General features: G+C 37.7%; 1 protein-coding gene across 2 annotated transcripts in view; it reads left to right on the forward strand.

Moving 5' to 3' along the window:
• Window positions 1-2,238: 2,238 nt before the first annotated feature.
• dctn1b (dynactin 1b) overlaps window positions 2,239-24,762 on the forward strand; it is a 39,646-nt gene continuing 17,122 nt past the window's right edge. The window contains exons 1-9 of one of the 2 annotated variants that reach the window (XM_059353575.1): window positions 2,239-2,483; window positions 5,606-5,684; window positions 8,295-8,326; window positions 10,536-10,580; window positions 16,095-16,112; window positions 19,250-19,270; window positions 21,002-21,172; window positions 23,850-24,047; window positions 24,175-24,379. In XM_059353575.1, coding sequence (XP_059209558.1) covers window positions 2,256-2,483; window positions 5,606-5,684; window positions 8,295-8,326; window positions 10,536-10,580; window positions 16,095-16,112; window positions 19,250-19,270; window positions 21,002-21,172; window positions 23,850-24,047; window positions 24,175-24,379 — 997 coding nt within the window. In that variant the 5' untranslated portion in view covers window positions 2,239-2,255. Of the gene's footprint in view, window positions 2,484-5,605; window positions 5,685-8,294; window positions 8,327-10,535; window positions 10,581-15,787; window positions 16,113-19,249; window positions 19,271-21,001; window positions 21,173-23,849; window positions 24,048-24,174; window positions 24,380-24,762 lie in introns of those variants that run through there. The other variant, XM_059353574.1, reaches the window with a different exon arrangement.

Here is a 24,762-nt window from a genome sequence, read left to right on the forward strand (position 1 = left end):
TTTTTTTAAAGCATTCATTGACATTTAGAGAGTGCAGAACGAGGCTTGTGTGGTCCTGCACAGCTCAGAATGAAACAAAACTACTTTTTCTTCAGTCTTTTCTCACAGTAGCTCACCCCTGTGTGCTGATACAGTCTTGTATAAGACCATTTTAATGCAAGCATGCACCTACAACATGTGATGCTTTGCACTGTAGTCATTGTATGTACCATAGCCTCCTCTCAGACAGAGTCATGCAGAGAAATGTATGTTTGGCATGTCAAGGATTAATCTACAAAAGCAGTGATTGAACCTGTACCCTGCTTTTCCTTGAGCTCTGGGCTTATTAGCTGTAGGCCTACAAATTCTTTTGTTTGTAATTCTGTGATTGTGAATGATTGCTACATGAAATAAGTGCACTTTAAAATCAAACTGCTACCCCACATAAAGATTGTAGAAAATCTATAAATTAACCAACAATAACAACCTTTTATGGCTGTCCAACAACATTGTATCCAACCCCAAACAGTGAATACAAATCGTTACCATAAAATTGGAGATACAGGGTTCCAGGATTTATTAAGGTTGGACTGAATCGCTCTGTTGTGCATCATCTATTGTCTTCAGTAATTGTAATGTTATGTTAAATGTAAAATATTGATGTTATGTTAAATGATACTCAGATGAAACATGTGTGCGGTCAGATGATGATTGACTTTTTACGAGCACAAGTATCAAAAATGTGTCAATACCCGTTATAGCAACAAGCCAATGCCCATGACCTGCCTGTCAACAGTTTATTCATGCGTCACAAAGTTTATGCACAAAATTTCCCAAAAGTCCAATCACAACCTCTTAACAAACAGCAAAGTGGGAGCCCAACCCTCTGGAACCTATCAGAGTGTCTAAGAGCCACCAGTGTGTTCATCAGTGACGAAGAAAGAAAAAACGCATCATATAGCGATGTGAAGTCTGCTTCATCGTAGCCAGAAAGCTTGGTGTCTGGAGTGTGACAGAAGAAGGAATAATCTCGAAGGAGTTGCCAAGCTCTGGAGTTTATGTCAGGAGAATAATCGGGTGGATGAGCATGTCCTCATCTGAGTCTCTCCAGGAGCTGCCGGTCTTGGCAGATCAGGCTGCAAACCTGATTGACTAATTGTGTAATTGTCTGTATCATGATTTTCTGATGTATATGTTGTAAATAATCGCCAAATCCCAGAGAGACAGACAGAGGGGAGAAGCTTAAAATCACTTCTGAACTAGACTGGTAGTGAGTGAAAAGAGGCCAGAACAGGAGTGATAAGGTCCTACTTCCAGGTACAGAAGCTTGGCTGCGATGTTCTGGACTAGTTGCAGGCAGGACAAGGACAACTAGCTAATCACAGGATAAGGGGATTTGCAGTTGTCCAAATTGAAGGATATAAAGGTGTGAATGACTTTTTTCAAGATCTTTAAATGAGAGAAACTGCTTCATTTTGATGACAGTATGGAGAAGAAACTGGCTTTTACTGCTGCATTGACCTGCTTGCCAAACTTAAAAGTGGAGTCATGATTTGTCAATATTACTCGGACTACATATGGACTAAAATAGGAAACCAGAACGATTCCAATACCAAAATCTTGTCCAGTTGCCTACAGATATCTGCATTCATAAGGAGATTATGGTGATTGTGTAAACACCTACAGTCATGGAAAAAATTATTAGACCACCCTTGTTTCAATTTCTTGTTCATTTTAATGCCTGGTACAACTAAAGGCACATTTGTTGGGCAAATATAATGATAACAACAACAATATCTAGCCATTTTCCATGGTTTTCTTGATAAGAATTTTGGTTATTAAAAAGAAAACCATGGAAATGGCTAGATGTTTTTGTTGTTATCATTATATTTGCATTGTTTGTATATCCAAACAAATGTACCTTTAGTTGTACCAGGTATTAAAATGAACAAGAAATTTAAGAAAACAATGGTCTAATAATTTTTTCCATGACTGTATGTCTTTCAAACTCCACATCTTGTCATGAGGGTTATTATGTCAGAAGACATTATAAAACTGTTACCACAGGAGAAGAAGAAGAAACTCTGAATAGTAAACCTACACTGATATTTATATTTAGTGGAGTGCCCCTTTAATTGTACAAATTAAATTGCATTGATGTGAATATGAATTCCTGTTTTAACAGTGTGTGTGTGTGTGTGTGTGTGTGTGTGTGTGTGTGTGTGTGTGTGTGTTGTCTTTGTCCCACCCAGACCACCAGCAGCGGCAGCAGCAGGATGAGCTCGGACGGGGGCGGGCGGCCCGTCAAAGTGGGCTCCCTGGTGGAGGTGATCGGGAAGGGGCAGCGCGGCACGGTGGCCTATATCGGCAACACGCTGTTTGCCTCCGGAAAATGGGTGGGAGTCATCCTGGACGAGGCCAAGGGGAAGAACGACGGCACCGTGCAGGGCAAACGCTACTTCACCTGCGAGGAGAATCACGGGATATTTGTGAGACAATCGCAGGTAATGACATATATTCAGTAATTAAGAATATCCTAAATAATATTCCTAAATGCTTTATGTTCAGTCAAGAAACCTAAAGCAGACGATGATGCCGTTGTCTCCTCCCTCAAATACCCAACCACTACACCCCCCATCTATCTATTGTTTAGTTTCCCTATTTGTGAGATGTTTGAGATTTTGTTTTTGTTTTTATTTGACGCAGTGGGTTTGTGTGGGGGTTGAGATTTTCCTCTGTTGTCTGCATGGTGCCAACATTTTTCTATTGCTTCAGGTTGCGCTTGGTTGTTTTCAGAAGGAAAAACATCTTTCTTTTCCTCCCAGAAAAATACTGCAAAGTACCTCTGAATGTTACAGTGACTATAGGATAGCCTGGAGGGTACAGACAAATACATCCCAAGGGAAAGATATAAATATGGAAAAATGAAGGGCATTTAATGAACTTGTTGTAGTAGGTTGTAACTGTCTGATATAGTTGATATCTCAATTTGTGTAAAGCTCTCCACAAAAAACACTCAGAGACAGCAGAATTAAAGTTTGCTTGTGTTTTCAAATGTTTGTTTACATTCAGCACCAAAACTCTTTGTGTGTACCCTTGAGTTCTAGCAAACATTGAATGCATTTCCTTCCTCAAAAAACATGTGCAAAGACTATTTTTAAAGTATTTAAGTATTTTAAATCCTGCATTGTTTACATCCAGCAGTCTTCTTCTTCCCTGACAGTGCAGTTTTTCTCTGTGCTTTACTGCCACCTGTCAATCAGTGAAATAGTATGAAACTGTTGGCAGTAATATGTATCAAGTCACCTATGTGCACACTTGTTTAATGTGTGTGTGTGTGTGTGTGTGTGTTACATATTGAGGACCAGAGAACAGAGTGAGGACATTTCGGCCAGTCCTCACTTATTTAAAGGCTTGTTTTAGAGGTCAGACTTTGTTTTAAGGTTAAGATTTCAATTAGGTTTATGTAAGGGTTAGGGCTGGGCATTTAGTTGTGATGGTGAAGGTTAGGTTAAGGGTTAGGGAATTCACTATTCCAATGAGGGCCCTCACAAAGATAGAAGTGCAAGGGTGTGTGTGTGTGTGTGTGTGTGTGTGTTTGTGTGTGTGTGTGTGTGTGTGTGTTTGTGTGCGTGTGCGTATGGGCTTTGACCACTGAGCCCAACATTGTGATTTAAAAGCACCAGCCCCCATCAACACTTATGAGTGGTGGCATTTATTAAGTGCTTAAAAAGTAACTTGTGTTTTAGGTAAGTTGCACACTAGCACTGTCACATCAACTCATCTAAAGTAGCAGAGGATTTGTTGAAACCTTTTGAGAAAGCACTCATGTATATTTACAGTCTATGTGATGCACCCATTTCTGGTGAATGAATTAATAACATGACAGACACTCTTACTCTAACGGCGGATATAGCCCCTGTAGTGGACTTGTGCCCATATGATTTCAGCAATTTTGGATGACTACATTCAGTTTTATTTATGTTTTAGACAACATCTCAACTTTTTTAGAATTGTCGTTGTACATTGTTCAGTGAAATAGAGTATTTTTACCTTCATAAAGAGCCAGGGGCAGCTGTTGTGAGTGTGAGAATATTCCAAGAACAATTATACCAAAAACAGTAAATTGGCAAAATAACAGAATGCCTTTTTCTAAAAGACCGGTGTGTAGGATTTAAGGGGATCTATTGACATCAAATATAATATAGAATATAATTTTCATAGTAAGGTTTTCATGAGTGTATAATCAGCTGAAACTAAGAATCATTGTGTTATTATGTCAGAATGAGTCCTATATATCTACATAGGGAGTAGGTCCTCTGCCTTTATGTTTCACTGTAAATTGACTGTAAAGGGATGGCTGAGGAAATAGATATTAATTTCAATGTAATCTGAAACATCAAAGCTAAACACCACAAAATAAGGAATTTTGTTCATATCAAAAAGAAGTCTCAAAATGAGAAAATTGGTAAATGCGACAGATTGTGTGAAATCACTTGACACTTAGGAATGACTATTTGCTCAAGTGATTCTTGCATGTTGCACACTTTTGTTGAGAGGGTAAATGTAACCTGCTATGACCCAGGTGTACAGGTACAGACACACACACACTCTGCTTCAGCATTGATTAGGTGTGGTGTTACTAATCCTTCATTATGTCTCCCGCTTGGGTTAAAAGACTGTCTGACCCTGACTGTGTCTGCACTGCAGTTGTTAAGGTTGCTATGGAGATGGAAAAATATGACTCACTTGTTATATTTGAATAAAACATCAATAAACAAGCCAATTTTGTTTTTATGGCTCCCCTTTAAAGAGAGCTGTGTGTAATGGGTTTGCATGAGGTACTTATCCATAGTCAGTGTATTGCCTGCAGTAGATGGCGGTCATACTGACACAGCAGATAATGTACTGCTGTCGACGGGGGCAAACAAACAATCCCAAAAAAATATTATACACGTTAGAATGTTTTCACTGCTTTACCTTGACTTGCAACAGGGAACTGAAACAGTTATATCCATTCATATTCTCTTCAAAGCCACGGGAACATGGGGGTTGCTGGTCTAATGCCGCCTCAGTAAGTCAGATTGTTTGTGTTACTGTGTGACTTTGGAGTTTTAAAGGTTTAGTTCGGATTCACCAAAGTCACTCAACAACACAAACAAACTAACTGATTGAGGAACAGTAGACCAGCAGGTCCTGTGTTCTGCAGGGTGAAATTACTCTTTTTGTTAAAGGAGTCTGGTGGCTTTGAAGAGAACATAGATAACTGCTTCAGTTCCCTGTCGGAAAGGGCCGTCTGACAGCAAGGTAAAGAGGTGACAATATTCTAAATATAGCATACTTAAAATGACATTGATTTTTTTAAGTGGCTAAAATACAGCAGTGCATTGCCTAGCTTCTGTGCCATTTTTTTCTACCTGCTTCTCTAAACTGGGGGCTTGCCATCTACTGTAGGTCATACACTGGCTGTGGATACAACCCCACTTAAAAACATCCAAACCATCCCTTTAACTTGACTTTAACTTTGACTCTCCTTCTCTTGCCAGCTCTGCTGATAAATAAAGATGGTTGGCAATAAAAGTCATTAGAAGATGTGACTAACTGTCTTATTTTCTGTCCGTCTCAGATCCAGCTGGTTGATGATGGGGCGGACACGACGTCGCCGGAGACGCCGGAGCCCAGCACTGGCAAGGTTCCCAAACGAGGTAAGGACACACACGTCCAGATGATTACAGTTTTGTCCTTGGTCATCACTGACTGGGAGTTTTCAGTATTCTGTAGGTGTTTTTGACATTTAAAATAAGGGAATATGCTCAAACAAAATGCAGTCATGTCGATCGTGACCTTTCTGAAGGGGACGTTTTCCTGGGGGCATGCACGCTGAGAACATTAAACATTCAGTTATATTATAAAGCAAGGAAGTGAAGAGATCATCTGCGCTGTGAGAGCACACCGAAACAAATCTGTTATGACATAAATAAACACAGTATCATCTGATGCAGGGTGGTCAGGGCACTTTGGTCCAGCTGACACCTTTTTATAACTGACAGGCAGCAGATTTTTTATCACCACATTAAACAGTTTGAGCTCTTGAATCCAGGCTTTTCGAGAAATGGATCTTTCTACCCGTCTCACTTCATTTCTCCTGATTGGTCATTACTGTTTGTCTAACAGCCCATTCATGTCTCTAGAATTACATGGTCTGCAGGTGGTTCTTTGACCAATTATTTCCCTGCATCGTGCTCCATGCAGCTATATTCTCTTAAAATGTCTGTTATATTTTCTGCTTTTTTACTAAACCCACCAAATGCATCAATATGCCCCCTAAACTCTATGTAATTGCATGTTTTTTGCTATGTGCAAATACTCGCGATTGGCACATGCCCAAGAAAAGGAGGGATGCCACCAAATAAAAGGCTTTTAGAAGAAGAAGAATGTTTAATAATCTTACACAAAGTTAACATGATTTCTCCAGTATTGGCATTACAGGAAAAACAAAAATATATATTAATGAAACATACAGAACAACACAATTCTAAAACATACAGTAATTGAATATATAAATAATACATATAAATAAGAGTATTAATAATCTGTAGTTCCACAAATGCAAAATATTTATTTTGTTCATTATCTTTTCTTATTCGTTCGTATATATACATTCTAGCATGAGGCCTAATGTTTCACATTCTGCATATGGAGTATCTGAGGAGCCCCTTCAGCTTTTTGTCAGTTTGTGAATCATTTCTTTATGGGATGGAACCGCTTCAGCCAGTTGTGTATCAGTGTTTAAGTGCCCTTAGGCAAGGCAGTGTAACCCCACCTGCTCATCCTCTGAAGCTCCCTGTGGTTTAGAGTTTCTGCTAAAGACCTGAAATATAAATGTGCTTCAGTTAATAATATCTCATTACAGGCTCAGGTTTCATTTTGGTCCTGAGTCACTGTTCATGCAAAGAGTTTGGCACCAACACTGCACAAGGTTGTGTGTTTAAATCCCACTGTGTGAACTCCTGGTGGAATAAAGCACTCCTGATGTCCTCATGAATGTCAAGCTAAACTGCAGGTTTAACGACAACACGTCACCTTGCTTCATACTGAGAGCAAAACAGATTTTTATATTTCATATTATTTCGAACAAGATTTTAAAAAAAAAACTGAAAAAGAAAAAAAACAAGAATATCAAGCAAACATTACAACAACTTTTTTCCCCCTCCACATCAGAAGAAACAGGAGTTGTTTGGTGTTGACCCTTTTGTCCCTCTTTTAGAAAAGTTATTGTGGAAATCGAGTATTACAACATATTTAAGCAGCTTTGGATACAATCGTCAGATAACATCATAGTTCACTTTTATCAGCAGCTGCAGCACAAAATTAAAGTCACATTAATCATGAGAAATGAATTAATCAAAATATTATCAAAAAATCAGTTAAATACACAAGTTAAAAATTAAATTAATTAAATTAAAATAAGATTAAAGAAAAATCAGCACAAGGGCCATTAAATTACCTCTTTTTCTCCTGTAGAAATTTTGTCCCTGCAATTAAAAATTGATGTAATTAAAAGTGCAGAAGTATTGGCAACAAAATGTTCGTAAAGTATGAAATTATGCAGAATGTCTCCTGTCTAAGTCGGTTATATTAATGCATTCTATATGATATTTTCAGATTATTGCTCTTGATATATTTATATGTAAGTAGCATGTTGTAGCTCACCGAAGGAATTACTTGACAATTTATGGTTTTAGAAATACAGTCATGGAAAAAATTATTAGACCACCCTTTTTTTCTTCAATGTATTGTTCATTTTAATCCCTGGTACGACTACATACACATTACAGTACATTTGTTTTGACAAATATAATAATAACAACAAAAATAACCCATAAGAGTTTAATTTAGGAGCTGATATCTAGCTATTTTTCATGGTTTTCTTGATAATGATTTTTGTTATTATTAGTAAAATCTTAATCTAAAAAGTTAGTTGTGCTGTCAGGTAAATGGAGGGTAAAAGTACAACATAATCATTTAATAGTCAACTACTTCAACAATTGTTCTTAATTACAGTAGTTGAGGAAATGTACTTAGTTTTCCACCACTGCATACATCATTACCTTCCTCCAGTTTGATCTGATTAAAAACAGGTGTGAGCAGTTTTTCCACTCAGTGTTGACCATCTGATGAAAAGACAATAAATCATGTTGACCTTAATGTGTTAACACCAGGATCTTTGTGGGACTTTATACCTTGTAAAAGAAGATAAACACTGATGATAATATGAAAGCACTTCTCTCACATCCTTTCTTTTATCTCCTCAGAGATCCTGGAGACGCCCAAGTCCACAAAACTGGTGAGTCAGATAATGCTGCAATACAAAGTTCCCCTGCAGGAAATCGGGAGCAGATATGACGGCGCACACAGAAACACTCTCACACATGGGTTCACACAAAGACACATACCTGCACACACACAAACATAGAGGCAAACAGACTCTGTGTTGTCTAAAGTAAACCCTGTGTGTTCCTGCTGACTGTTGGAGGAAATAATGCCACACCTGCTATACTGTTTCAACATGGACGGACCATTCATTTCTGTCTGCCTTTTATCATCAGAAATCTTCATTTTTCACAGGTTGTGTTTGTAGTATGAGTGTGGGAGGATACTTGGAAGCTCTTCAATGATAATACTGACATTTATTTTTAGCATTTCTATGATTAAATGATTTATTTCACTTAGTAACATGTTATTGTTCAGTCTAGAATAGCGTTACTGAATTTCTTTCAGTGCATTAAATGTACAGTAGTTGTTGTCTGTGGCAGGCTGAAAATCTGCAGCTTAGAAGTAATAATTTACAGCATGAAGGAGTCAAGTAAAGTCAGGTTGAAAACAAAACAGGAGTTGACCCAAAGAGGTTATCAGTCAAAGCAGAAGGGTTCCTCAGGTATTCAAGATGAATTAAATAAAAGGTGCAAAAGCAGTATTGTAATACAATACAATAATAATAGAGAGAACACAAGAAATATAATAGAAAATAGAAGTGAAGAGTAATAGAGATTAGTCTGATTATTTCTGTGCTTGTCAGAGTTTTCTCTTCTGCTCCTGTCACACTGCAAGAAGAAATCTTTTATTTATGAACTGAATCAACTTGAAATAGTTATAAGAGATGACGATTGAGATAAATATCCACACAAAACTACAACAGAAAAGGATGAAGAAGAATCTAATGTTCATTCACAAGTTTTTCATCTTACTCCAGTATTGAAATCCAGATTTCAAATCTAATTTTATTAAAATAAAATAATCTTTTGAATAATCTCAAAAAATAAAAAAAAAATCATGAAATTGAGTTTACCAAATTCGTGCCTAAAGTGTTCAGAGCTGCAGGTTCTGTTTCTATATCTGACCAGCAGAGGGCGATGTTTACTAATAGATTAACTCACTGTTTATTGTGACACATCAACAGATTATTTATTCTGAAAAAGGCTTGTTTGAGATCTTTTAAATTGAAATAACGTATGAAGTCTTTATTTTGGATGTAATCTATCATTTATCCATTATTCCTCTGTGGATCTAGGTCACGAATTTGGACAAAAATTTCAAAATGATAATTCCAAATAATTATATTTAGTAGTTTTGCTGTTGTGCTCACAACGAATAGTCAAATCATATGATGAAAATAATTCCTCATGCACCATCATAGCAGATTAGTCATCTAATTGGTTGTTTTGGTGTCAGTTGGATAAGATTTCTTTTGGTAGATTGGTCATTTTTTATATGTTTTTTTTCTTTCACTTTTCCCACTGAATGGCTTATTAGCAAGAAACTTATGTTTCTTAAATTAAAACATATAAATGTAAAGTCAATATATTTTAGAAATTAATTAAAAAATAAATAATTACATTGTAGAAAAATTGAATAGGAAAGTATATAAATAGAGGAATAAATACAAAGGGAAATCATTAAAGAAGCAAATAAAATCAGTTAACGTCATAGTTGATCAATTAATAAATGCCTTTATTTATATTTATTTATTTATTTATCGATTAATTTATTTACTTTTAATTATATTTATTGGCAACTTAAATCCTCCATAAAAACACAAAAATATAAAAAATAAATATAGATAATTAACTAAGCCAGTGTGGGAAAAAATATATATCTTAATAATTCTTAATTAATGAATTATTTTAATATAGTGTATTTAATTTTTTTCCCCCTGAGCTCTAAATGTGTCGAGTATTCCAATGAAGGAAAAACGAATGTATGCAATAATTGTGTGTGAGTGAGACACTATTTATTTTCTTAACACATTGGTCGTTTTTGACCATTTTTTATGTTTTTTTACATTTGTGTGAAAATGGACAGAATGAAAATGAAGAAATGTGTGAAATGAAGATGTGAAAAATGTGCACTGTGTATTTGATCCACCATTGAAGAGCAGCGGCTCTCTTCAGTCCCCGTCACCTCCAGCATGTCTCTGACAAACTCTTGACCTTTAACCTCCACCCTTCCTTCCCTCACTTCCTCACTTCCTTCCCTTCTTTCCTTCGACCACGCAGCGAGGAGTCAAGCCCAAAAAGGTGGTGCATGTTTCTCTAACCTCGGTACAGCTGTAATGTTCTGGTGATGACTGTAGTTACCGTGGCTCTGAATGGCCTCGCTGCTGCATGGCAAACGGGCCTCATCCCTCATCTTACCCATAATCCATTCCAGCTCACCACACCGACATCTGAAGTCCACTCTGTGTTTGTGTGAGAGTGAATGGAAGCGAGTGAGAAGAGCGAGAGGTGGAACCTGCGTCCACTTCCTGTCAGCTGACCGTGCTCTCTGCTCTGTGGCACACAGTGTTTGTTTGTTTGTTTGTTTGTTTGTCTGCTTTCTGTGCATTTTAAAGCATGCTGAAGTCGTCTTGGTAGCTGGTTTCCTCCTTGTCTCGTTTTTTAGTAGTTATTTCTTTGGTTTATCTGTACGAGTAGTGGTGAGAGAAGATCTTGTACTGTAAAAGTAGCAATACCACACTGTAGAAGTAAAAGTAAAAGTTCTGCATTAGTAAGTAAGTAAGTAAGTAATACTAATATTGTAAATCACACACTGTACACTAATCCCCCCAACTCAAAATGGCCTTATTAATTAATTAATGTTTTTACAGTACTATCAAGTAGTATCAAATTATGATGAGAAAAAAAAGTCTTGATTTTATATAGAGTTTTAACAGCTTTTATGAAAAAGAACATTCTGTAGCTTTGGGATAAGATTTCATGAAATAATTTGCATTGTTCTCCTGCCAACATATTGGCATTAAAATACAGTTAAAGTAGCAAAAGTAAGTAAGTACCCACTTAGGTTGTTTTATATATTCTAAACATATTATTAGATTATTATTGTTTATGCTTTCATGTAAGCAGCGTTTTGTTTTTCTCAAGATAGGGCAGATTTTAACTACTTAATGCACTGTTATGAGGTTAATTTAAAAAAAGTTTATTATCACTTTAAATTGATCTTGTTTTTTATGTCAAATCTTGACCTGAAAAGTAATAAAAGCTGATAGCTAAATGTAGAGGATTGAAAAGGTCAATATTTGCCTCAAAATGTAGTGAAGTAGAAGTATAAAGTTACATAAAATGGAAATACTCAAGTACAGTACAAATACATAAAAATTGTACTTAAGTACAGAACTTGAGTAAATGTACTTAGTTACATTCCACCACTGAGTAAAAGTAGCCATTATACAGGGTGGTGAATGATATTATTGATATTATTATTGTTATTATGTGTTCATCGTTTTACTGTTGCAGCTGATAAAGGTGGAGCTAATTGTTAATGTAAATCTTCCTCTTATCATTTGTTGCCTCTGAGAAGACGATTTTTATAATTAATTGATTGTTTAAGTAAATCATCAAGCAAAAATGCAAAACATTTCCTATTTCTGTCTCTCAAAATGTTCGGATTAGCTGCTTTTCTCAGTTTATTGGATTTTCAGTTTAGTATCTATCGTTATGGACAAGTCAAGATGGCACTTTTGTGTTACTTTTTTAGACTAATAGAATGTCAGTAGATTAATTGATGAAAATATATATTTATCTGTGCTCCTTTTAGCTGTTAAAGTGTATTGGGTGGATAGGGGCAGTTTACATTTTTTCGTGACTTTTGTCAAAAATATTTCAACTTCAAAGGAAAGATGTAAAGTGGTAGCACTTTTTTTTAGGTAATTACCTCTAGAATTATTATTTTTGCCTCTGAGACAGCTGTTGTATCTTAGCAGCTTGAGAAGAATTAGATTTTTCACAGTCTAAGGGTCCAGAATATAAACCAAGCTTACAGTCTTTTTGAATATTTTTTCTTCTTTGTTGGTGTCATCCTGGCTCACCTTTGATCAGCCCCCTTTCAAGGGCATTAAGTCCGGTCATAATATATTTTTGAAGCTAACCGCACTGCACAACAAAAGAGACACCATAGAAATATAATGTATTGTGACTTGAACATTTTGTGTTGAGCCACTCGTGGATTCATCATGAGGTCCGTGCCGACAGTCCAGTGCTCTTTCACAATCATCCTCCGCTGACTCATACATGCAGGCGCTCCTCTTGATAAATGTCAGGCTGTGACTGAGGTGAAATCCGCCGCCCTCCCGCCTGCAGAGCAGCAACAGACCTGCAGAGTATGGATTTCCTGTCAGCTCGGTTCTACTTTATCGTCTCCTGTTCTGCAGGCTGACTTCAAACTCCAGGAGCTCAGTTCAGTCTCAACCAGGAGGCTTGAATACTGTCCATTTTGCAGATCTAAATCAGGGATGTGGGAAGTTAAATGTCAAAGAACATGCAGCGAAATGCAAAAACAGATGATGCGAGGAAAGTTGCAGGAAGAGTAAACTATACTCGAAACTGTCTATGCAAACCTCCAGCTGAAGGTCATAGAACTAAAAACACATTGAGTTAGTATCCTTGTTCGAAATGAAAGAAGGTAATCTAATGTAACTCAGTACGGTTTGTTATTTTAAACATTTTTTAAATTTAATTTACTGAAGAATTAACTTTGCCATGAAAATTTAGCCACATCACTGACCCCTGGGCCCAATCAAAGTGCTACCTTAGAAATCAAAAGTGAACTGAGAGGTTTCCAGACCAAGTTTAATTTGCAAAGTGGTCTGGCAATGCAAGTCTGTTTTTATTTTATGTCACTTTTCACGACAGCAGAGTTGTCGTCAATAGCACTTTTTGGTGCTGACACAAATAAGATAAGTGGTAAAACTTTCAAATACATTTTTGTGCTGTCATACGCTAGAAACTTTTTCAGCTTCGGCAGGAGTATCACATCTCTCTCAAGTTTCCCTGTGAACTGACAGTCACCGTTTTGTGCAGTCGGTGCGAGCCGAGCGTGTCGGTGATGCTGTGTCAATGCTTCCTGGGCAGAAACTTTATCCCCTTGTTGTCCTGCTGGAGGCTGCAGAGCAGTGACCTCAGAGGCAGCCATCCTCCCTGTGTGTGCTGGGAAAGCAGGAACTTGATACTTCTCCACCCATCCCATCATTCTCCCTACGTGTCTGTCTGCCTGTCTGTCTCTCGCTCCATCACTCCAGCGGTGGATGTCCTCTCAGAGCAGCACTTAGTGGTGGAGAGAAAGTGAGCCGATTACACAGAAAGATGTTTAATATTTCATCGGGACAGATTTCCCTCCGCTGCTGCTGTAATGGATACGCGTAAACATTATTTCTTTCTGGTTGAGCAGCCTGAACTCTCTGATGTCTTCATACTTTCTCATAATAATCCATTTTCTCCTATAATCGATCCCAAAGAAACACTGCACAGCCTGTATTTACGCCAGCCTTAATCAAGTTTCATCACAGCCATCTCAGATTACTTACTGCCAGTTTTTATGTCCACGATGTGAAAGTATTTCAGGTTTAAAGCTCACAGTTAATCAGAGTATCCCCACTGAATTAATCCTCTTACATCCCTCTCTCTTCCTGCTGAGCTGTTGGTGCAGAGAGGGAGATTAGTGCAGCCGAGGAAGATATTACGAAAGCGACTCAAATGGCTCAAGGAATGATCTGACCTATTAAATCACTTTTTACACAGAAAACCCCTTTTTATCACAATCAGTACAACATCTAAAGCTCAAGACTACCGTTTTGTTTGAGTCTTAATTGTAGCTGTTTTTATAATTGATGTTTTAAAGCCTCATATTTATTAGAATGACCAGTAGACAATAGAAATGTGTCACCCATTCAGACATTTCTGCACCATCTACATCTATGAAAGTCTTGTTTCAACCCAGACATTTAAATTGCTGCCCACATTGCAGACTTTTGCAGTGATTCAAGTAGTTAAATGTATGAATAATTAAGTGAAATTAAATTGCACTTTTGGATTAAAGGGACTCTTCACTGATTCACAAGGACTTCTCTTGGGAAAACAGTCGTATTCAGTGCAATGAAAGTAGCTAGTTTAGTCACTGACACGCCCCTTTGGGAGACAGGCAGCAGGTCTATTGATTGCAATGGGAAAGTGAGCACAAATTATGACCAATTCTTTGGTCCCAGAGTCACCAAAGTGAATATTGGACCCATTTTTCAAGAGCCGCAGGTCTTTTTAATGTACTGACACAATGGCATTTTCAGATGGACAAATCAGGAGAAAATTAATTTTGTTTGAGACTCGCCTCCGTCTCAGCTACAACCTTTTGTGAAAATTATAAAGTCTTCCATCTGTAAGATAACTATCACATGCTACAAAAGACAATATATTTTTAGGTTAAGATGCACTTACAGGTATGAAAACCACAACTCTGATTCCAAAAATGTTAGGACGTTGTCCACAATGTAAATTAAACCATATGTCATCGTTTTCTAATCCATGTTTTCACTATTTTTGTAAATACACCGAATTCTCAATTTCAGTGTTTTGTTTTGCTAACAATTTACAGAGAATCCACCTCTGACATTTTCAAGTCCCTCTGTACATTGTTCCTAGAGGAAGGAGAAGATCATTTTTATTTATTCATCCCAAGATCAGCAGAATCACTTTCACATTTTAAAACACGTACAACACATAAACATAATCCAAGGGAGATCATAAAAGAGGAGAGGCCATAAAAACGATATGCACCATGAAGCAAAGATTATGTGAAACAGTAACAGGGCCTTTAAACTTATTCAGAGTACTTCAAGGAAAATATTTTTGCATATTTCACCATGAAGGGTAAGGGAAACAAAACTCCGATGCACCCTGAGGTCAGTTTTGTGGCTCTAGTGCTGTAGTTCCTTATAAGTAAAAAGGTAAAAATGAGTACGTCATAAATCTCTTTAATTAGTATTTCAGAACAGGTGTCCTCATTGTTTTTGTCAGCCTGGTTTTAATGAGTCCAGAGGAGGGCTCTGCGAGTGTTGCTAGGAGACAAGAGAGGCTTGCATCAGCGTCGCTGCTCATTTTTTCCTCTCACCTCCGTTTACAGCCCCGCCCTCCTCCGTCTCACATCCTCTCCTCTGTCTGTCCCCAGTCACACATCGTCTCACCCATCCCTCCCTCCCTCCCTGTCTGTCTGTGGTGATGAGTGGGTGGAGGAGCAGCAGCCATGGGGAGGGAGGGAGCAAGAGGGAGGAGGCTGCACAGTGATGTAATGCAGGAGCAGGGCATTGGCTGGGCTGACAAATCACAATAAGCAGAGCGAGAGAAGGGGGAAAATGAGACAGGAGGGGGGGGAGAGGAAGGTTAGGGGAGGCGAGGCGTCTCCTGTGAGCAGTAGCAGGTCGGAGGCTCTCGGCAGCGAGATGTCCGAGTCTTAATCGGAGCAGAAAGCAAAGGGAGGCACCGAGCGAGGGCTCCGGCAAATGGATTATGAGAGAAGCTGAGAAGGAGGACATAAAGGAGGACGCTAGCAGGAGGACAGAGGACGGGAGGGAGGGGAGCCTGGGAAAAAATCGCTGCGGCCATTTGCACCACTGCAGCTTCCCGGCCTGAGTGGCTGCCTGTCTGTCTGTCTGCTTCAGCTGTCTGTGTGTCTGTCTCGGTCTCTGTGGATTGAGCATCTTTTACCTGTTTTATCCCCTTCCTCTCTGTGTGTGTGTGTGTGTGTTTCTTGGTGACTGTGTGTCTTCTTCTCTTGCAAATATGATGAGACAGACTCCTGCACCCCGGAAGGTACAGAACTCCATATGATCGTCCTTATCTGTTGGGATGTTGTTGTTGTTGTCACATTTCATTTGTTTTGTTGGCAGAGCTGCTGTAAAGGTCATGCTTGGAAGTTTCAGTCCCTCCTTGCTTTTTCACGGGAATTGCCCTTTTTTTTTTGCCTCCTCCCAAAGTGATATTCTGTATTCTAAGTGTGGAAGTAGAAGTGCAGCTTCCTTGTGCTCTTTTCGTCAGTTTTTTTCTCTCAGTGCTGATTTTTTGCAGAATTATTTCACGTGTGTGCAGAAGCTTTTTTTCATTTTTATTTTTTTTAGTGGACTTGGGTTGTGTTTCAGTCTAAGCTTTAATGTTTTATTTGGCCTCATCATGCAGAAGCCCTCTACATTCTTTTTTATATGCTCAATGATTTTTGTCCATCAGGGGAGAATGAAATGATTTCACTCTTGGTTGCAGATGTAGCAAAACAGACTGATGTGATTACAGTACGCCTTGTTCTCGTATCTACAAAACGCACACTACATGGCTTAAGAGGTGCTGTCAGCTCTTATTTGGTACAGCTGTTAGCTCGGGCTAATTTCTGCTGAATGGTCCGGCTCTAATCCAATAAAGAGCGATAACTAGCCAAAGGGATGGCCTTGCCCAAGCTAAAGCGAAGAGAGGGAGAGTCAGTGTGCAAAAAGGAGATGAGGAGGTAAAGTGAACGGTAGAAAGAGAAGAGAGTGACTTGAAATCATTCTGCATGAATGTAGAAGGGATAGAAGTGTCTGTAAAGACTGACCTGGGTTTTAATGTAAAAATAATCTTTCATCTTAATATTGAACTACAGCAACATTTACTAACCCAATCTCAATTTAGTAGCTGTTATATTTATTAATTATCTAACACTTTATTTTTCAGAAAATTCCTCACAGTTTTATGATAATGTCCTCATAAGATGTTATGATTCTGTACTGTTGATGCTCAAATTATTACTGTTATGTTAGATTATCAGTCAGTATTGGTAATGCTTTTGGAGTTCCACTTGTCTTGCATGTTTTAGATCTCTCTCTGCTCCGATACAGCTGATTCAAATGATCAGCTCGTTATCAAGCAGCTGCAGGAGAGCATAACGAGCTGATCATTTAGATCAGCTGTGTCGGAGCAGACAGGTCTAAAACATGCAGAACAGTTGATGCTCCAGGAGAGATGGGAAATGCCTAAATAATGTCCTAATTATTTCCTCTGACAAAAAGATACACTGTTTAATTGGTCCACCTCCAGTGAATAATTACTGTTAGCTGCTAAGCTGAATGTGCAAAAATGTATAATTTGTCTTGAGGAAAGCTTACAATTTAACACATGTAGAAAAAAAATCAAATAATAAATAAACTAATAAATAGAGACTTGGGTTTCAGCAGATAACTTATTTTCTCTTTTTTCCCAACATTCCTATCAAATTAATGTAGTTCTTTCCAGGGAACTTTCAAGGAAATTTATTTTATTTTATTCTGTATTCAACCAGAAAGAAAATGTACCAAAATGTAGAAAATGTACCAAAAAACAACAACAGACACAAAACATACAGGATTTATGGCATAAAATGGCACCTAATGTAACATTGTTCTAAAAACTGATTTTAAAGTATTTTAATCAGGAAATAAGGACAGTGTGAAATATTTAGTTTTTTGATATTCAAAGATAATATTTGAATATCTACAGTATGAATTCATGACAACTCCGTTGGCTTTATAAAAGATCATGAATCAGCAAGTTTTTCAAGGAAAAATGCCCAAACTGTAAAGGTTCCAGCTGGGATGGGTGTCAAATAAATAATCGTCAGATAAATCAATTATGAAAACAATCCCTATTTGCAGTCCTATTATGATCCAAAACATGGTAATAAATGGATTTTGACTTTGTTCTGTCAGCTGCTTTTTCCAAAATAAAAAAACTTTGAAACTCAAACAAATTTAGAATAGTTTTCATCACATTTCACCAAATTTAATAAACTAATTGAAATATTTTACCACCACTTTTGCCTGGAGATAGATTTTAAGTTTAATGTTTAACTTTTTTAACCACAAAGTCCTTTTGAGATAGAAATCTCTTCCAAACTTTTCCAAAGGAAGGCCTGGGCAAAACAGCACACCACAAATATAGTTGAAGAGGAAGATATTAAACTGGCTCAAAGAAAGCAGTTGCATTTCTCTGTTACATGGACTTCTAGCATGGCTTTGATTTTTTCCAAGGGGATTATATAAAAATGTAATATGCTCTGCAGATTATTTCAAGACCAGCGAGCAAAATAGGAGAAGGCTTTCTCCCTCCAGCTCAGTGAAAACAGCTGCAACCTGTTAAGAAAGCCACCTGGAGGATCAAAGATATTTTCCAATGTTTTTGTATCATCTAAAGATTAAATAATTATAGATTATACTGTGGAATTATTGCCCAGCCCTAAACCCATGCATGTTGAAGTTATTAGTTTGAATTTGGAAAGATTTCAGAAGCCCAAAGGCTGTAAAATAATCCAAAGTTTTACATATTATAGTGTTAGATTGTCTCCATCTTTTTCTTCGGGATGCTCTCGTCCTTTATAGCAAAAGTCTTCTTCTCAGATCAGGTGCATTAAACAATGTAACCCAGGAAAGTGTGGATATTCCTTTGCACACTTCACTGAAAATCCCCTCATCCAGCCAGCAGCGTAGCGTGTCTGAAACACGCGATGAGGCGGGATAACAAGCCATCATCCCAGCAGTGCAGCACAACAGAATTTGGCTCCCTTTCTCGTCCCCTGAGACACAATGCAGTCATTTAGGTCGCAGTGGCCGTACCAGCCACAGTGTCCATGTTGTTACTGAGGTTTCCAGTCACGTGGGTGGAAGAGACGAAGCCCTGGGGACGAGCAAGGACAAGAAAACACCGAGTAGAGATCTGTAGGGATGTTACATGATAATGGATTCATTGTGGCACTTTTTTATTGTCAGTTTCATGCACCCATCTTGTCCTTTTGTCTGTGATTTCCAGTTTAATATGAACTTTGCCTTGAATCACTAACCCTGGCTGTTTGTTTCCTCCCCTTCCCTCCTTTCCTTCTATCCTTCTCCTGCTGCCCTTTGACCTTTCCCCACTTCCTCTCCTCCTCTTCTTCTCCTCCCTCTCGTCCTCAGACCACGGCCAGAAGGCCCAAGGTGAGCCCAGTCCGCAAAGTCTGCAGGGCTTCCCATTTCTATCACTTTCAATTATTAATTCATGTGCGGTTGTTGTGTCGCTTCATGCAGCGGTTTGTGTGTTTGTGTGAGTGTTGCCAAAACAGTAGTGACGATACATCCCCAGACATGATGCCAAATCCATTTTATTCTCAGCCTTTTGGTCAATAGCACCAATATCTTTCTGTTCACTATTACACTCTCACATTGCCTTTGTTCTTCCTTTTTGTCATACATTTGACTTCTTCACATTTATATTTTCAGCACAAACACTGTTTCCTGTCTCCAAGTTTTCACATGTTCAACATTTTCTTTTCTCTGCTGTAGCAGGTGTAGTTGCTGTTGCTTTTGTTCAGATTTGTTGTTTTATTAATTAGCATATTAATTGCTTTGTTTGCTTTCTAATTATATGCATTTTAAATCAAATTTCGGACATTTTTCTGTAACAGTTTTTGTATTTGTGTCCTAAATCTGATCTGAGGGCATCATGGAGGTTAAAAAAAAAATAATAATAATATTAATATTAATAATAATTTGTCAAGAAAAGACATAGCTGAAAATAGTTGTTGTGATGCATATGGCCAAAGTCTTTAATCCAAACAAAGGTAATTTCATTCATTAATAGTGCTATATCACAATATAGCATGTTTTTCTGGTTAATCAATAGATACATAGTCTGGTTGAATTTAGGAGTATTTTCTCATTTATTTAAGAACGTCAGTACAAAATTAACAGTTTCAGATGAAGTTATAGAGAAAACAAAACATTTCCAGGTGTACACTGACTATATTCACATTCATGCACAAAAATACAGAGTAACACAATCAAGACAATAATCTGACTTAACTACACGTGGTATTCACATAAGCACAATTCTTGGGTGTATTAATGCATTACACTTACATTAAGTTTTCTGAGAAATATGACTCCGAATGTGCTTGTTATCAATTTAGAGAATGTTATTGTATACCATAAATATTTAAATTATTTAATCACAATATGACAAGATAAATTGTCATATTGAATTATCAATCAGCTCTCCATATAGGTCAGAGTGGTATCATATAAAAGTAAAGTGAATAGTTTAATTGTTTAACTTTAAAATCTGTGACAAAGGTTGTGAGCTCTCACCATTTATAATGTTTATTAGTTGTAGTTTAAGAGGCAACGACTTCTGAAAATGCAGCTGGTTAGCTCAGAGAGTAGTGAGGAAAGTTAACATGCAGCTGCTAGTTTGTTTAAGGCTAGGCAGTGCAACATTAAAAAAAATATAATGAGTGTGTATGCATGGACCTTAGTATCCTGGTTATGTGTTAAGCATTTAAAACATCATATCTGGATCCAGGTTTCTGATTGTTTCCTGCCATATTTACAAGTTGTGTCTTAAACCAGTAAAACAAAAAATATGATACTGATTAATACTCAAACACAGAAATGAAAGGAAAATCTGACTTCAGGTAGCCAGAAATGTTGCTTCAAAAGCACAGTTGCACACAGACAGATTAGAGTCCTAGATGAGGTTATAATCATTAATATCATATAATACAGGGATGCAAACTACCTTATAAACTTTATGTTCAGTGTAAACCTCCTGAACTAGAGTGACCTCCATTATGGCCACTAAAACACCATCAGATAGTCATTTATACCCAGTTGGATATTTTACAGTTTTTGCTTTTTTTTAACTTTTCTTTTTCTCCTCGGTTTCTTCAGCAGCCCACCCGGCCTGCAGGAGGGAAAGGAGCTGCGTCTGGCTCGGCCTCGGCCTCTGCTGGGGAGATGAGTAGCAGCGAGCCCAGCACGCCGGCCCAGACCCCTCTGGCAGCTCCAGTCATCCCCACCCTCCACTCCCCTGGAAACCCTCCGCCCCCCGTCCCCAGCAAGGTCAGTTATCAGCCTTAAAACAGCACACTGGAGTCACGGAGAAAGACTGCGTGCCAACAAAATTAAGTCTGATTTCTTTAGGAACTCCTTTTTTTACATTTAGGATTCTATAGGTTTTACATTCAGTATAGGAAATGTGATCAATGCCAGCTGTGAGGAAACCTGTGTCTCTATAAAAAAACGAATAATTGCATGTCCGTAACCAGGAATAAAAAGGATGATGGTGTTGTTTTGTAACACGGTGCACGCCATCGTGCCAACAAGATCAAAGACGTCTTAAGACTCGGTGCATAAGCCGGAGGAGAAGATGTGTGGGACTTAAATCAGATGTGACGTTTTCTCTGCTATAGCTGCTCTAAATATACAGCTTTTTTAAACAGCTGTCAGCTTGTATTGGTGTCATAAAAAAATCTAAAATGAGCCAGAGGCTGTTAACTCATGCCTTTTAAAATATATATATCAACCTTAAAAAGTGGAGAAAAAAAAGATAACAGGGTTGCCAGTCTTATAAAAGGGATAAATACTATAAAAATCAGTTTTTTATAATGTAGTGCCAATCTTTTACTTATATTATCCATCAGTCCATTAATTTTCTAAAGAGCTTATCCTCTTGATGATCACAGGTGGCTGGAGTGTATCCCAGCACTGGGTGTGAGGCAGTGGAAATCCTGCACTACAGGGCTGATTATTATCTCAATAATTCTAATTTAAAATCACAAAAAATAATAGTAGATTTTTAAAGAATGTTGTGAAGAATTTTAAGAGTAGGTGAACCAAAACAACTTGTTACAACTGATCTAAAAAACATAAAAATGGCATTAAATCTTATTTGGTTTCAATTAGGGATACAGATTTTTTTGCCTTTTCTTTAACCGATAGTGGGTAGACTTAATAACTGATTCTGATTTTAAAAAACAAACATTTTTCCCAATATATCTATTAGTTTTTTTAATCTTTTAAAACATAAGTAATGTATAATGAATTCCACATGGAAGAGAAGAGAAAGTGAGGGGAAAAAAAGTAAAAAAGTAAGATCATAATCATTTACAGTAAGATTCAGCCAAGAAAATCTTAAAAAATATCACCAAAAATTCCCAGTGTCTGACACAAAATCAGAAGTAATTAGTTAATTAATTTTCCCCAGTAGAAGCTTAAAAAATAAACAACATACAATGCTGCTTCCTTTTGTTTAAGGAGAACCTGGAATGAAACGAAGCCCACTGTGATACATGACATTAAGAGGCTTCACCATAATGAATCAACTGCGATTAACTGATAATCAATGAATCATTGACATCCCTAATGTAAATGCATTTCTAGCATTGCTGCAGAAAAACATACTAATGAAAGATAACTGGGCCCAGGATTGAGCTCTGAGGGACGCCACACTTAGCACTTTAGACTTTAGAGACATAATGGACAAAACAAATTAAACAATATTAATACTACCTTGAACATGAAGACCTTTCGAGCAATAAAAAAAATAAAAAAATACAAAATGAACTTACTAAAAATCTTATTAGATAATAGAAAAAAATAATTGTATCAGTGTATACTGATACACTGAGAGTGTTTCTGGTGCTGTTACACAAAATCAGGTCTAAAGTTTGAGACATATGTTATCCATTTCATCATAGTATTTTATAAAAACTTTGAATCTAAAATAACCAGTGTACAATAGCCTCCTGCTTTTAAATCTGAAGTGATAGTTTATGAAATTTTTTTTCATGATGAACAGATGTGTTTTTTGCAGTAGACTTTTGTTTAAAAACGTGATGAACTGGAGTTAAAGAGGACGTGTCTGCATTTGAGCTATTGAGTTTCAGTCTGCTGCTTCTCAGAAATGACACGAAGCAGTGGTAGCTGGAGTGATTAGCTCTGGAGCACACAGTCAATTAGGCACAATTAAGATGTTAATCCAGTAAAGTTGCTTAATTGTGTGTGAACTCTTCATTAAAATGAACCGTGTGGAGATTGAATCTCTGGCGAAGCAGAGAAGCAACATGTACTTTAATTTGTAGTTAAATGTCACAGACTATCACTTTAACATTTAGTAAAAGTCAGCTGCCTTCTGGTGTTTAATGTTAAGGCCGATATTATCAGTCTGATGTGTATTTCATCCCCCCAGGAGGACGTTACTATGGAAACACAGGTGCAGTCATGTGGCGTGACGTGATGCTTTTTTGCACTTGATATTGAAGTGTTTTGGGGTTTTTCTCACTAACATTTTAACAAGCTGTCAAAGGTGTGACTTCTATTCTTTGATTGGTGTGTGAAGTGGCTCCGTCTCTGTTCACAGTCTTGGATTAATTAATTGCAGGATTAAATTAAGATTTCCTGCTGTTAATTGACATGTTACTGTGTCAGCACATATTGTAAGTGTGTCCTTCTGGAAGTGCATGTGATGCTGACTTTCTCCTCTCATCAGTTGGCGTCACTGCATTGCAAGTGAAATTAAAGCTTCCTAACACATAAAAAGATTAAAGTGTTGTTAGCTTAGAGTGAAAGCTTTTCACCTGAAACATTGCTTGAAGAATCACGAAAGAGAAACGATTAAAGAATGAAAAACTGAAGCAATGGAGCCATTGTTGTGTCTTACAGATGTGTGATTACTAATCAAGTCTTTTTTTACTTTTTCCTCCTTTCCATCCTTCGTCACCTACATCTCTTCATCAAGGAGGAGGAGGCGCTGCGTGTTCAGGTGAAGGACCTGGAGGAGAAGCTGGAGACGCTGAAGATGAAGCGGACGGAGGACAAGGCCAAGCTGAAGGAGCTGGAGAAACACAAGATCCAGCTGGAGCAGCTGCAGGAGTGGAAGACAAAGATGCAGGAGCAGCAGGCCGAGCTGCAGAAACAACTCAAAGAGGCGAAGAGGGTAAGAAACATCGGATGAAGGAGTTAATGTTGGAGAGGTTCTTGCAAGTAATTTAAAATCCAGATGATAAAAAAAAATGTAGATGGCTGTAAAAAAAGCTACCTGTACATACCTTTACTGTGTTTAGGAGGCAAAAGAAGCCCTGGAGGCGAAGGAGCATTACATGGAGGAGATGTCGGACACAGCGGATGCGATTGAGATGGCGACTCTGGATAAAGAGATGGCTGAGGAGAGGGCAGAGTCTCTGCAGCTGGAGGTCGACTCCCTCAAGGAGAGAGTGGACGAGCTCACCATGGACCTCGAGATCCTGAAGCACGAGATCGAAGAGAAAGGTACGGCTCAGATGCAGTGATGAAAACATGTTTTATTTTAAACATAAGCCTCCTATTGGTGATTTTGTTTCTGACTCTTCCCCGCTGTCCTGTGGGAAACAAAAGATCTTTTCTGTTTTTACAATTTCTGGCTTTGATCAATGGTGTAATTTTGGCAAGAATTTTGGGGTTAAGGCAACACAGGCTTTTCTTTATACGTTAATACATGTTTCCATCTTTGAATGCTAAAAAATGTCTTTAAAAAATCACAAAAACCTGTGAGCAGTAAAAAGGAAAAAAAATTCCAAATGGTCTCATTTGCCAATTGAAATGCGTAAAATTCTCAGCACAGAAGGAAACAAAATTAAATAGTTATGTTTCTGTCTGAGCTCGTAGGTATTTAA

This window comes from Centropristis striata, chromosome 16, assembly GCF_030273125.1.
Source record: "Centropristis striata isolate RG_2023a ecotype Rhode Island chromosome 16, C.striata_1.0, whole genome shotgun sequence".
Classification (NCBI taxonomy): Eukaryota; Metazoa; Chordata; class Actinopteri; order Perciformes; family Serranidae; genus Centropristis; species Centropristis striata.